Here is a 14,357-nt window from a genome sequence, read left to right as displayed (position 1 = left end):
CAAACCCCATCATCACAGAAACTATAAACTGCATATTACACCAAGTAATGGCAGAATTCACCATCATAGAAACAACTCAGAATAATCTCATCATAGTTCAACAAGTAAAGCCTCCAAACCTAATCAAGTGCCACAATTCACTCAAAATAACCAGCACAAACATAATCACAGCAACAACCAACAGCACATTCACCAAGATAAAAGCACCAGGGACTAATTTCAATTCACTTCCATCACATATCAGTAGATTCAACCTCCTAACCCAAATTGGGGGTGGCTTAAACAAAATTCATTAACCACAGAACAGCCCAATGCACAAATTCCACCAACCAACAACAAATTCCATAAACATAGTCAGTCAGACAAGATTAAACCTCCTAACCCAAAACGGGGGTGGCTAAAGCAACAAGGAAAAATATCCCGGCCTAAACCCCCAAAAATCAGACCAAAACATGAATCTCCAAACCCTAGATAGGGGGTGATTCTTACACAACTCACAATTGTTAGAGCAGATCTTTCATGCCAGGCAAGAGAATCAAGAGGATCTCCTTGAACCACTCCTCGCCCTCCACAGGACGCCTCCGCCTCTTCAAGGGACGTGGTTCAGGTACCACGGTGGAGTCAACAAACTCAAAACCCGGTGTTTCAGGGACGATAAGCTCCGAATCGAGCCAAGCATCCGACGTATCAGGGACGTATAGCTCCGAATCGACCCAAGCATCAGGCGTATCTGGGACGATAAGCTCCGAATTGAGCTTACATTCCACATCTGGTGTTTCAACGGGCATAGATGGCTTAGAATCGGTCGAATCGAGCTTCGATTCCACCATCGGAGTTTCATCAACTACAGTGGACATCGAATCGGTCGGATCGAACCCATTGATGGGGATAGGGTTTCAGAGGGTCCATACTCCATTTAGGGTAGAGTGAAGAAGAGGAGGAGGCGGCGATGGTGAGGAGGAAGATGAGGCGGGTAGAACTAGGGTTTTCGAATGGGGTGAGAGACCGAGCGAGAGAGAGAAAATGAGTGAAAAAATTAGATTGTGGGAGGGGGGTGTTTTTTAATGGCATATGGCGTAAATAATAGAGAAGGGGGAGGGTAATTAAAATGTCCATTTATGGTAAGTAGAACCGGGACTCCTATTGTCGGACGGACAAAAACGGAAAAACGGGACTTCTATTGCTGGACGGAGGGAGTATATCGTATTGCTACTTTTCATGGAAAGTCATTCAACTAATTTATTTATTAAAAAAAATTGGACTTAAAAAATGTAGGAGTACGTAATTAGGATCTATCTAAACGTGCTCTTAATCTCGATCTCCAGAGAATTCAGGCTAAGCCATATTTCGCTACTGACTTCAACGAACTTTCACTCATTCGCTATCAGTTTGCTTTGGCTCCCAGTTTAAACCTTAACGCTGAAACAATCATTTAACACCATTCTCATTCAATCAAATTATACTACTACCTACAAACCCAGCTCCTCTCAATCAAACAAATCCTTCAATAACTTCAGAGGCTATTCCGGTTCGCCCCTTTTTATTCTGATGCTGTTCGTTTCAATTTTTAGTTTTGATCTGTAAGTTATTGTTTCCTCTTTTCGCCATTTGGACTTTGTGATGGAGAATTTGTGCTTTGAATATAAGTTTCAATTCGGCTAATTTGGTCCTACTTTGCCACTTTGGAAATCAAAGAACAATATTTGAAACCCTTCTCTTTCTCTCCTCTCCCCCTTGTGTTTAGTTATCGAGCTCCAATATTAAGCAGAGCCTGCAGAGGCTTTATTCTTATCTATAGCTTTCTTTTGAACATTTTAAGAGGGAATGCAAGTTCATTACATTGAAAATGGAATACATGGCTCTGATTGTTGGGTGTTGATTTTCATCAAATTATTCCCCAGATATAGTATACGTATTTAATTTAGGCACTTCATGAACTCTGTATGCATGTATCATTTGTTATCATGATTATTATTGGTTAAAGAACTATGACTACGGATTCTAAATTATGTGCTTGCTTGTCTCGTGTGTGTGTGTGTGTGTGTGTTTGGCATTTCTATAGGTTTCGGGAAAGACATAGGTCTACTGAATCATGTCAAGACCAATACTGCTTGTCTGTCTGTTGTTGATACTGATTATTACATCTCAATTTGAATGGAGACAGCAATTGGTAAGTGACATGGATACGAATCCGGCGGAGTCTCAGAAGCAACGACCAATCTCAAAAAGGGAAGAAGGTGTGAAAGAAAAGGTAATTGTAGCTTCCTCTAATCCGCATGCATGGGTTAGCAGTGTTAAGAAGTTATAATGACTTTATATATGTATACCATGTCTATGAGATTATATGTATTACACATACATATTTGCCTTTGAGGTTATATATAGTCGTCATACATATCTGCTTCCGATGGTGGATTCTAGTTCCTGTCACATGTTGCATAACCATTGAGTTGAAAATTTATATTATATCTACTAGTACTATTTAAGCAATGTAGCAGTTCCTTATTGCTATTTTCAGTTGGTTCAATCTACTCCTATATCAGTGTTAAACTTTAATCAGCTTGTACTCTTTCCTAATGTGCATTTGGTGTATTAAATGTATATGTATATCACAATTCCACTTGTTTTCGAATAGAAATTGGAACAACAGCAGCAGCAGAAAACATCTGAACACAATTAATGAGAAATGAATTTCCTAAAGATTCTTTTCCTTTTTCGAAAGGGTTTATCGTAACACTTTTGTAAGATAGCCCTAAGGATGGTTGGGTACTTAATTACATATTTCTATGCTGTATACTCAACAATGAGGGGAATGGTGTATATTGTAACTGCAAGAGGTTATTTCATCCTCTTCCCAGGGAAAGAGGCGAAATGCTCATGACAGCTGCCTGCTCTAGCTACCATCTATGATGATCCATTCGAGATTTGCTTAAGTGTTGTAGTGCACATTCTACTTTCTCTATCCTCCCAAGGATTTTATACGATTAATTCTGGATCATGAAGAGCCATCAGTTTCAACTAATTTTCACATATCATCCTGTCAGATTTATCAACGGCCACTCCACCTCTTCTATGCTGTTCTTAGCCATCTCATGTCAGCAAAGTTAACTCATCCTCTTTCCCATACCTTTGAGAAGTGACCTAAGAAAAATATGTAGATCACAGGTGTTGTACTAAAAACATGTAGTTTGTTGTTGCAACCTTGGGGAGTAATAAATAACGGAAGAGTTCATATGTTCAAACTTGGCTGTCACTTGTCAAAATTTGAGTTTTAAACCCAGCCATCTTTCCAAAGCCCTCTAATTCTACCACTGAGAGGTTGCGCATTGTTTTTCCAAGAAATACCAGCGTTGGAACATGAGAGGAACTACCAAAATCTAGCCAGCCTCTTGTATTGGAGCCAGGGCATCTTCATAGAGAAAATAAACCTTGAAAATGAAAGGGTGCCCTACCTTCCATTTTCCTTATGTGCTAGCTATTAGGAAAAGGCCCTTTTTCTCCACTGTAGGTGGTGGCAATACATAAAGGACATATTTAAGGCTATAATTAGAAGACTAAAGTCCAAAATTGGTCCTCTACATTTGCCTGAAAATACTTGTTGATCCTACACATTAAGTTAGTTACCTCCTGGTCCCAAATAATATATTTTGATCTATAATTAACATATCCGTAAAAAATTAGCAGTCAACTGCGGTTTGACTATAATAGTGAGTTAATTATCATTCTAATTAGAAAGATAATAAAATACTTAATTTATAAAAAATACTTAAAATAGCTATTTAGAATAATAATTAACTCACTAATATGGCTGATTTGGACCAAAAGCTAACACACTTAATGTATATGACCAAAAAGTTTTTTTTGGGAAAATATAGAGGAACAATTTTGGACTTTAATCTAATTAGAATAAGGTTAAATTTCCTTTCCCTTTGGTCTAACTTCTATGTTGTGTAGTGACTAAATTTTCTTATATTATGTGACTGGCCTCTGCATCCCCAGCTTTGAGCACGGGAGCTAATGCACCTCCAACTTAGAGTCAGTTGAGCCAAATCTACTCGATGTGTGTTATCTGAAGCCCAACTTAATCAAGTTTAGATTTCCCTAAAAAGTTCCCTCCTTAACTTAATCAAGCTTAGATTTTTTAGCTCGAGATCGACTTCATTGTTGTCGGTCAGATAGCCTAATTTTAGGAGCTTAATTATAGACTATTGTATTTAAGGGATTCTCCTGCTATCCTTGAAGGCTTGAATATGTCTTTTAGAAAGTTTGTATGAACATTTACAATTTTTTCAATCAATATGGTAAAAAATTCCTCCAAATTTCATGAGCAGATACTGCCTGGAATAAACATGAGTGACATGAGCAGATTGTGTGTTCAACGTAGGAGAAGAACACCTTATCCTTCTTGCAGATGAGAGTATTTTTCATATTACAGTGATTTAAGTTCCAGTTTAGAAACCTGTGGACGAGCGTCACAAAGAAAACAGGTACACCTGTTACCCATATATACGAGGTTCAAATTCAATAGGACACACATTTTATTAGTAAAGATATAAGGAGAAATTTTTACGAATATGGGACTTGGGTTTACTTACATTTGCAACAAGTTAGTCAAGGGGGATATCAAATATTTATACACTATTCAATTAATTAGCAGTAGGGTCTTGATTTGAGATCAGATTAAGTCAAGAATTGTGGAGTTCAAATATCTCGAGTTGCATTTCGATTAATTGAGTTCAATATTATTTCTGAACCTCAATAGCTCAAAGGTTGACATAGTTTAGTTACTCCCCCCCAAAAAAGCTTGTGAATTATGAGAATTCCCACAATTAGGTTATTTTAATACATTGAAACATTCTTAAGTTTTAACTAATTTCATGAGTAATTTGTAGAATAATATAGGGTGAACTGTAAATTTGGCATCTAGTGGATGCATGATGTGTATTTGCGGTATTTCATGAAATTAAATTGCCCCAGAAATTTCTGGTCCAACGTTTTAATTTATTTGAATGATTTTTTTTAGACTGTTTATTTCATATTGTCATTTTTCAACCTTAGGCAAATTTTATGCTAATTAGTAAAATAATATAGTAAGAAATGAGAAGATAATAGAATAATGAGAAAAGAGAGAGAAATAAGAACACATAGAAATTGTTCGAATTTATCTTTGAAATATAAATGAGTAAAATAAAAAAAATAGACAATTTTATAAAAAAGTGGAAAGTACATTAAATGAAATTTGCAGTTTAAAAAAAAGAGAAAAAGTACATTTAATGAAATTTGCAGTTTTAAAAAAAGTGGAAAAGTACATTAAATGAAATTTGCAGTTCAAAAATATAAGCAATCTGTCAAATGGTCATTGTTACTCTGGCAGCCAATTCCATATACGGCATCCTCATTACTACTGAGAAATTAGGGATTTATTTGGGTTTGGGACTGGTCATTCTTGATTCAAACATAGTTCACCATTCCAGCTCCGTCAAAAAGATTTTCCGATCCCGAGATGTCTGAACCCCAGTTCCCTCCCAACACAGAACCCGCCCCCATCGACTCGGCTCCGAATCACTCTCCCACCAGCGCCAACTTGCCCCAGCCCCTGCCACAGTTCATGCCGCGCAGGGTGTATAATCCGGAGCCCATCTCGTATTTCATCCCCGGCGAGGCCCCGGCGGAGCCCGCGCCTCGTGCTGCGCAGCGGAGGGATCCGGAGGAGAGGCCCAGCTGGCTTCCAGAGAACTGGACGACTGAGTTGAGAAGGCGCAGTTCTGGAGCCACAGCTGGACAGACTGATCGAGTAGGTTTTCTTTTTATTTGCTCCTTGTCTGAAGATTCTTTTTTTGTTATCAATTTATTGTTTGTGTTGGTTTGAGCGAGAAAGGAGCTATCTTGTGCGGTGTTGGTCCCATCTTTGGATTGTTTTATTTGTAGGAGGTTTACAATTGACTGTATTTCGGGTTTTTTTTTCCAGTATTTAGTCGCAGTCCTTTTACACAGTGGACAAGATTTTAGGTGTTTTAGGAGTTAGGTTGTGGACACATTATTAGGGTGAAACTTGAGATTACAAAATAGATCAAGACCAAACCTATTCTAGTTGCTGGTTGTTTATGTGTGAGTGTAAACTTGAGATTACAAAATACTAGATTAAGACCAAACTCATTGGAGTTTCTGGCTATTTAATCTGATGTCACACCAAGGCAACTCTTCCCCAATTTAGACAGTGAAAATGTGTCTTTTCAAGTCAAATCTTGATGCCAATTTCAATTATGAGTAGTTTCCTATGAGGGATGACATATCTTAATTGTTACATAAACTCACCATCATTCTTTGATCAGTTTTTTTAAATGATGCATTCATTTTCTAGTGTTAATTTCTTGATTATTTTTTAGGTTAGTTCATAATGTAGCAGACACGTGGTATGGCATAGACGCTTCGAATAATTTTTTTTCTCTCTCCTTTCCTGAGAACATACATGCCACTGTAGTATTTCTGGCTTCAAACAATGTTTCTTCTTGTCTACGTGCATATCCTCACTTTGGTTGCTGGCATTTTTCTAACCTGGATCCCAAAGTTTGTTGTGTAATGTGTTCTTAACCTGGAATTCTCAGTTTGTCCTGTAATTTGTATTAATAGAAGTATTTTTTCTAGCATCGAGTAATTTTTGTTTAATGAAGGAAGAAATTAATATTTGATTCAGGATTCAGTTGAGCACAGAGGATAAAATTATTCTCTCTTCTAGTTGGTAGAAGGATGAGTTTTGAGATTGTCGGCAATGGAAACTCTTCTTTGTGTCTATACTTATGTTGGTTATTGTTACTATTGATTTAAACAAGGATAACAGATATGGAAAATATCTGGTTTCTTCTCTCTCCTTACTGTGGTTGCTATGGAAAAAATCTGTTATTGTTACTTCTTGTCTACATTCGCTTTTAATTTTTAAAGAAGCTAACCTAATGTTCTGGTTACTGGTTAGGATTGTTTTACTTAGTTGACCTTATATTGGCAACTTCATTGGAAAGCTTATTTTCTTGCTAAGTTGCTCTTGCCTCTCGATCAGAATGCTAAGCCCAAAGTTAAAAGTTAGAAAAACTTAAATTAGAAGGAAGCTTTAGGGTAATCAGATGAGGATGTAGTGGTTGGAGAAATATCATGACGGTGACCCTTGGAAGCTCACTACGAACTTGCAGCACCTCTCCAAACAATTTCCCCTTGTTGTTTACATGGCTCGCGATAGTTGTTGTCAGTGTTGTTAAAATTGCGCCCCGAGCGCGCCTGGGTCGCGGGTCGCAAGGGTCGAGACCGACATCGCTCCGATGCGGCGGGGCGGTGCGAGATCCATGGAGCGACGGTGGGGCGCGCCTGGGTCGTCTGGGTCGCCGTGGAGCGCCTGGGTCGTCTGAGTCGCCCCGATTCGTGGTGGTCGTCGGTAAAATGAGTGCTCCATTTTTAGGTTTAAATTGGGAATTGCAGAATTTGTGTTAATGGGAGGGGAGAAGAGGGGTAGGTATGCTTTGGGAAGTGAGCTATTGCACGTGGCCTTAACATAAAATAAATTCACCCACTTAGTTGAATAGTAGTGAGCTATTGTCAATCATTATTATCTAGATATATACACACATGCACCGATGCATAGGTTACCTCCTCCACTTCAATTTTTTAATTCTATTAAAATGAAATGATCAAATTAATAACTAAATATTTTAATACTATAGTTAATTTGAGGCTCATCATAGATATAACTTGACACTCAAATTATAGCCTCTTTATAAAAATTGCCCTGATCTATTACATCAAACAAAAAATAAAAAAATTTAAATCCAAATTATCTTGAATGATAAGATTATAAAATCCTACACATATTATTTAATTAATTATTATATGTTTTGCAACTTTTTTTGGAATTTTGATAATTTTTTATAATAAAATTCAGTTATTTAGTTATGTTAATGTTGTTTAAAAATTTATATTTTTCGTCTAATATTCTTTTTTAATATGGAGTAATGATGTATGTAGATTTATTTGATGTGATAAACATTCAAGCAACAAACTTATAAAATAGACACCAATATAATCATCATTCGGCTATTCTGGCGCCCCGATTCGTGGGTCTCTCGCCCCGTCGCCCCATCGCCCCGCGACCCGGGGTCCCCCCTCATCGCCCCGGAGCGCCCCGCGACCCTAACAACACTGGTTGTTGTGAAGAGGATCCGCCGTGGCACCCTACAACTTGCGACATGCATAACGCGGACACACTTAGAAAGATAGATGGAATTTTGGTTAATTCGTCGTGAACATGAGATGGAGAATAGAATGAATGGCGCTAGGTATAGATACGAAATTCTATACGATAATCAAGCAATTAAATAGAAAACGAGCACTTTGCTACAAGAATTCGAATTAGGAACATTAATGAGTAACAACTCATGTGATAAATCGATTTGTTAGGCAAAAGAGTGTAATACGAAACCTATACGCCTTTTATAGGCAAAAGAGTGTAATACGAAACCTAACAAATCCTCTTAATGAGTTAATAAATAAATAATTGTAAGATAAATTCTTATCCTAGTGACAATAACTATCCGTACAAATTACCCCTCGTTGTTTACATGTCTTGCGATAGTTGTTGTAAAGGGGATCCGTCATAGCACTCCACAACTTGCAGCATGCATAACACGAAAACACTTGGAAAGATGGATGAAATTTGAGTGGTTTCACTGTGGACATGAGATGGATAATGGAATGGCAGACGTAGGTGTGATGTGAAATTCTATACGGTAAGTCAATACACTAAATCGTAAATGAGCGCTTTGCTATAATAATTCGTATTTGGAATATTCGGGTAACAAGTCATGGAAATTAAACAAAAGCTTCCCTATTCAATTTGAAACCTGCATGCCTTTTATAGGTAAAACGAATATGAAAGCTAACAAACCCTTCTAATGAGGTAAATACTACTACTATGGAATCCCTCTGTTCCATAGTAGTACAGTCATTTTGTCATTTTGGTACGTTCCATAGTAGTGGAGTCATTACCCTTTTTAGTAAAAGTCTAACACATTTCTTCTCACTTACTTTACTCCCTCTTACTTTATTCTTTTTTTTAATCTCTTTACCTTTTTCATTTCCTACTTTATTCTTCCTTTACTCACTAACACATTTTTTCTTAAATCGCGTGCCAAGAAAAAATGTCTCCACTATCGCTGAATGAGTAACAAATAAATAATGGTAAGATAATTTCTAATCTTCAATACCTCTCCGAACAAAATGCCCCGTAGTTGTTTACACTGCTCGCAGTAGTTGTTGTAAAGGAGATCCTTCATGGCACCCAACGACTTGCAACATGCATAACACAATCACACTTCGAAAGATGGATGGAATTTGGGTGGATTTGACGTGAACATGCGATAGAGAATAATGTAGAGGAGAATCTTCTACATTATTATATCTCTTGCTTTACTTTCTCTCCACTTTAGCTATTTATTATCATTTATCCAAAACATGTGCGAAAATGAAACGCCTCGCTTAGGCTGGGACGGAGGGAGTAATAAATAAATAATTTAAAGATTATTCCTAATACTAATCTGCAAAGAATTATACTTATCAAATGAATATTATGATAAATACTAAATCTTTGAACAATAACCTCATCTTTTCAATGCTTATCACCATAACTTTTGACATTATCTGCAATTTATATGGCAAGACACCTAGCATGAACTCATCTCCAACTTTGTTAATTCGTTTTAGCATTTAACCATCGATAGCCATGAAGAATTTTCGGTCTACTTCATCGCTTCTTCATGTTCAGCCAACTCAAGGCCTTGGCCCATTCCATTTGGCCTTCATGAATTGGGCCGACGCGAGTCTTGATCAAGCCCATGTCATATTAAGTAGATTTGCCTTTTGTGATTGTGAGCTGTTTCAAGATTGAGCACATAAACTGTATCAGTTATAAGATGTTATTATGTAGGTGTTTTGATACCATAACCATCTATATTCATTTCTAAGTCTTTGTGGCATTGAAAATGGTACACAGAACCTTCTAGCCAAACTTAGCCCTCTTTAATTATGCCCACATGCGTTGGTCATCGCTCGTGTCTTATTTGAGACATTTGCTTTTAAGGCACTTTTTTAGTGTCTTCTAGTTTTGTCAACTCCTTCATTGTTGCGTCTTTTTCTTCTATCTCCAACTTTTTGCTACTTTTGTAATAAGATGGTTCCTTAATACCACCCGCGCACATTTCTAAAGTCTTTGTGGATTGGTTATTGCACCGGAAACCTTCTAAGCACTTTGCCCAATTTAATTATGTCCACACTTTTCGGTTATAGCTTGTCTTATTTGAGAATTTTACTTTTAAGGCACTTTGCCCTATTTTATTATGCATATTTCTTCCATTTCCAACTTGTTTTTTAAAATGGCTCCTTGACAAGATATGATGCTTTTATAGCATGTTAGACACGGCATTGCTCAAAAGTTTAATAATTCTCCACTTCTTAAATTTTATGTTAAAAATTGGCAATGAAACTATAGTTTGATGAAATAGTATAATAATGAAAGTATGAAACGCTGACCATATATTTTTTGGTAAGCAATTTATCTTACCGATGAATTCTCGATGATTCCGAAATTGCACTCTCATAAATGTGATGGGCTTATAAATCCATTCTTTGGACTTGCCACTAATTATTTGGTGAGCAAATATTATACAAAACTCAAGGTGTTCTCTGATAATCGATTCTATAGAAGGATTGTATAATACCCTCTTATGAACTCAAGAGTGGTTTTCAAATATACCATCCTTAATTTCGATTTGAGCTTTTTGGAATACTTTGCATATAAGTTGTGTAAAATGGTTTGTTTTGCAGTTAACGAACTTTTCCAGGTGATAGAATATAATTTATATACTGTCTGATACTGTTTGACCTGAAATGGTGTTTGAGTTATGAAATGGCTGCAAATTGCTGCCAAAACTTTTCATGCAGCTAAAGGGATATGGAAGAAAACTATAAATTTCCCTTCTCTAGGAAAGAATTATAAGTTCATCATTTTCAGAAAAATAGAGGCATGAATTTATTTCTAGAATAACTCCCAAAAACAGTCCCTGATCACCTTTAGCTTTCCTTTTCTCAAATAGTGACTAATATTCAGATATGGTTTAACTATGTATAATCTTCTAGCACTCCTCCTTTGGGAATTGTTTTTTCCATTCTGCATTTATAATCATCCATGTGCCAAGCTATGTTGTTTTGTTCATTTGGTGGATCTGATCAGTCGCAAACATGTGTTATTTGTTTTTCCTCTTAAAGGCATTTTTGTGCAAAGCTGGGTATATGTTTTGCATTTTTGTGCAAAGCTGGGTATATATGTTTTGCATTTTTGTGCAAAGCTGGGTATATATGTTTTGCATTTTTGTGCAAAGCTGGGTATATATTTTGCATTTTTGTGCAATGCGTTTTTGTGCAAAGCTATGTTGTTTTGTTCATTTGGTGGATCCCATCAGTCGCAAACATGTGTTGTTTGTTTTCTCTAAAAGGCCTTTGTCTAGGAAGTGTGCTTGTGTATGTATTTTGCATTTTCATGCTATGGGACAAGAAAATATATATGTATATGTTTTTCTGCCTATAAAATAACTTCACGAGTAATATAATCTTGCAATAGTATGACATGCTGCTAGAAAAAAAATGCACAGAAGTTAATAGCTTAACTATGATGACAAGGTTTGCTTAAGGAAACCATTCTATACAAAGGCTACTTGTATTATATGCTTCTTAAACTCTTCCTTTGTAATTGTATTTGACTTGTGCAAAATCGGCATGATGCAATGATTAGTTTATAGTTGTACTTCATTTGTGTTCAATTCACCTATATCTATACATGGAAATGACATTTACATTGATCTTGAATTTTGAAGTATTACATCGAACCAACGGGGAAACGCAGATTCCGTTCGAAGCTTGAGGTGCTTCGCTTTCTGGAAACAGGAAGTAGTAAACCAAAGAGAAAGGCACCTTCTGCAACTGAGACTACGGTAAGTAGAAATTATTCATTGATTTTAGTATCACCGAAGAAGCTGTTGAATTCTTTTTCCGGGTGTTTTTCTTCTTCCTGATATTTGTTGGGCTTATTATGTCTGCAGGCTTCAAGGAGTCCTGCAAGCCAAATATAAAGCAAGGCCAGCACGAAAGGGGAGAAATTTGAGGCCTTTGTTTCTGATAATACACAACCACCACCACATGTTATCAACGCCGTGAACAGATATGGTAAGGCCAAGCGCGGGCATGATAGTGTTTATGCACCTCTCTGGGGTCTCAAACTGAGAGCGCTTGTGTTTTCGTTACCGTAATTCTTCATAAATTCTGGTGGTAGACATTTTACTTGTTCCTTATGTAGAATTCAAACATTATTGTGCGTGAGTTCTCTTGTGGAATGTTAAGAGAATTCTTTAGTATTTGAAATTATATTTGGAAGCCCTCTTGAAGATAGAGATGGTATCAATGCAGTTTCCTTGTAGAAGTAGGAACATTTGTAGAATACTTTGCTCCAATTGGTGTAGTGCATGAGGTTGCTCCAAATTTGGATATTGGATTATTTTGGTAGTATTGTTGGTTTCCCTAGTCATAAAGAAAAAAGTAACACACGCTTATATCAGCGGGAGTTTTAAGAAACTTTTGAAAATCAGTTCTCACTTTCTTAACTCGGTGTGTGTTTGTGTGTGCAGTATTGTGTATAGTGCGTGTTTGTGTATGTATGTGTGTGCATGTGTAATGCGTGTTTGTTTATGTTTACATGTGTAGTGTTTATATTGTGTGTAAATGTGTCCTATCTATTTACAATTCCAAATATCTACTTTCGATATAGAAAATTCAAATTGTAAAATTAGGAGAAATTGAAATTCTTATTCAATTCTATTTCCAAATATGTTGTGATATTAAATAAAATATTAGATTTGGAATTGTAGACATAGATTCTAATTCCACGATCCCAATTCTATAATTTCAAATAGCCTTTTGAACTTGTTCGCTAATCCAAACATTTATTGGTAGGTAGTCAAAGTTCATACTACTAATATAAATCAATCTACCATAATTAGGATCATTTTTGAAATTTATAGTTCTACTCTTTTACATATCATAACGTATGAATGTCATTTTGAGTATAACCTTATGAAGCAAGATGATTGAGTTTGCTAAATCTTGGAGTTGAATAATTAGCTCTAATGTAAATTAATAAAATTATTCCTTTCGTTAAAATTCTCACATTTACAACTTAATCTAAAGGTTATTAAGTGAACATTTAAAATATCACACACCGATCTCTTGAATTTCAAATTCTAGAAATTAAAAAAATACTCACATTTATAACTAATCTAAAGGTTATTAAGTTAACATTTGAAATATCACAAATGTCTTGAATTTCAAACTCTAGAGATTAAATCTTCCTTTACATGTAAAAAAAGTGTTGGATTTTAATAAAAGAAATTCAAAATGTGTTGACATGATATTTTTTATTGCAAAAATTAAAATTAAAATTAAAATTAACAGCAATAAAAAAGAATAATACTGTAACAATAAAATAACAGTATTTTAATTTATTTTGTTAAAATTATGTTCAATTAAAAACAAAGCAGACAGTAGTTATCAAATGTACTTGATAACTATAAATGGACTTCTTTGTAAATTCAAGATGGAGTGACCATGATTCAATTGGGCCCTGATAACCCGTTCACTTTAAAGCCTAGGTTGATTACGCCTCAGCTCACTGATTGAGTCAGCTCCATGATTCCATTGATTCATAAATACTCCTTCATTCTATTTGAGACTTTTTTTCTTTTAAAAAGTTTAAGAATAATGTATTAAGTGAATGGTGAATATAGTAATAAAAAATAAAATTAGAGATATAAAGAGAAAATAAAGTAAGTGAAATGATTATTTTTTGTTAAATATAAAAATGACTATATTATGTTGAAACTTTCTGAACGTAAAATGACTCTATTATTAACAACCACGACAAACATCACATACATCAGTTATGAAAGAATAAAGATATGCTAGTATTAAAAATCAAGATGATATATTATTATACAGCTTTTCAAGGAAAGTTATTCAACTAATTTATTTAAAATAACAAAAATAGGACTTAGAAAATGTAAGTAGGCATTAGAGCATCCGCAACGGTGGCGCCGTAACCCGCGTCCGTCCGTGCCGGTGGCACGGACGTGTCTCGCCGCCGCTGCGCTAGCGCAGCTGGCACGGCGCTGCTCGATGCATCGAGCAGCGCCGTGCCAGCGAGCAGGTGACATGGCGCCACTCGATTGGGCAACGACATAGCCGTTGCCTTTGAATATTTTTTTTATTTAAAA

The 14,357-nt window shown here is 36.0% G+C and overlaps 1 protein-coding gene across 1 annotated transcript; it reads left to right on the top strand.

Annotated features, from left to right (window-relative positions):
- Positions 1 to 2,181: 2,181 nt before the first annotated feature.
- LOC121787150 (methyl-CpG-binding domain-containing protein 5-like) lies at positions 2,182 to 12,594 on the top strand. The gene is made up of 4 exons (XM_042185807.1): positions 2,182 to 2,251; positions 5,535 to 5,794; positions 11,910 to 12,026; positions 12,135 to 12,594. Exons 2-4 carry the CDS (start codon positions 5,609 to 5,611, stop codon positions 12,162 to 12,164), a joined length of 333 nt encoding a protein of 110 aa, XP_042041741.1. The 5' UTR covers positions 2,182 to 2,251; positions 5,535 to 5,608; the 3' UTR covers positions 12,165 to 12,594.
- Positions 12,595 to 14,357: the final 1,763 nt, after the last annotated feature.

The sequence above is a fragment of the Salvia splendens genome, chromosome 2 (assembly GCF_004379255.2).
Source record: "Salvia splendens isolate huo1 chromosome 2, SspV2, whole genome shotgun sequence".
Classification (NCBI taxonomy): domain Eukaryota; kingdom Viridiplantae; phylum Streptophyta; class Magnoliopsida; order Lamiales; family Lamiaceae; genus Salvia; species Salvia splendens.
This window is presented reverse-complemented; position numbering and strand designations above follow the sequence as displayed.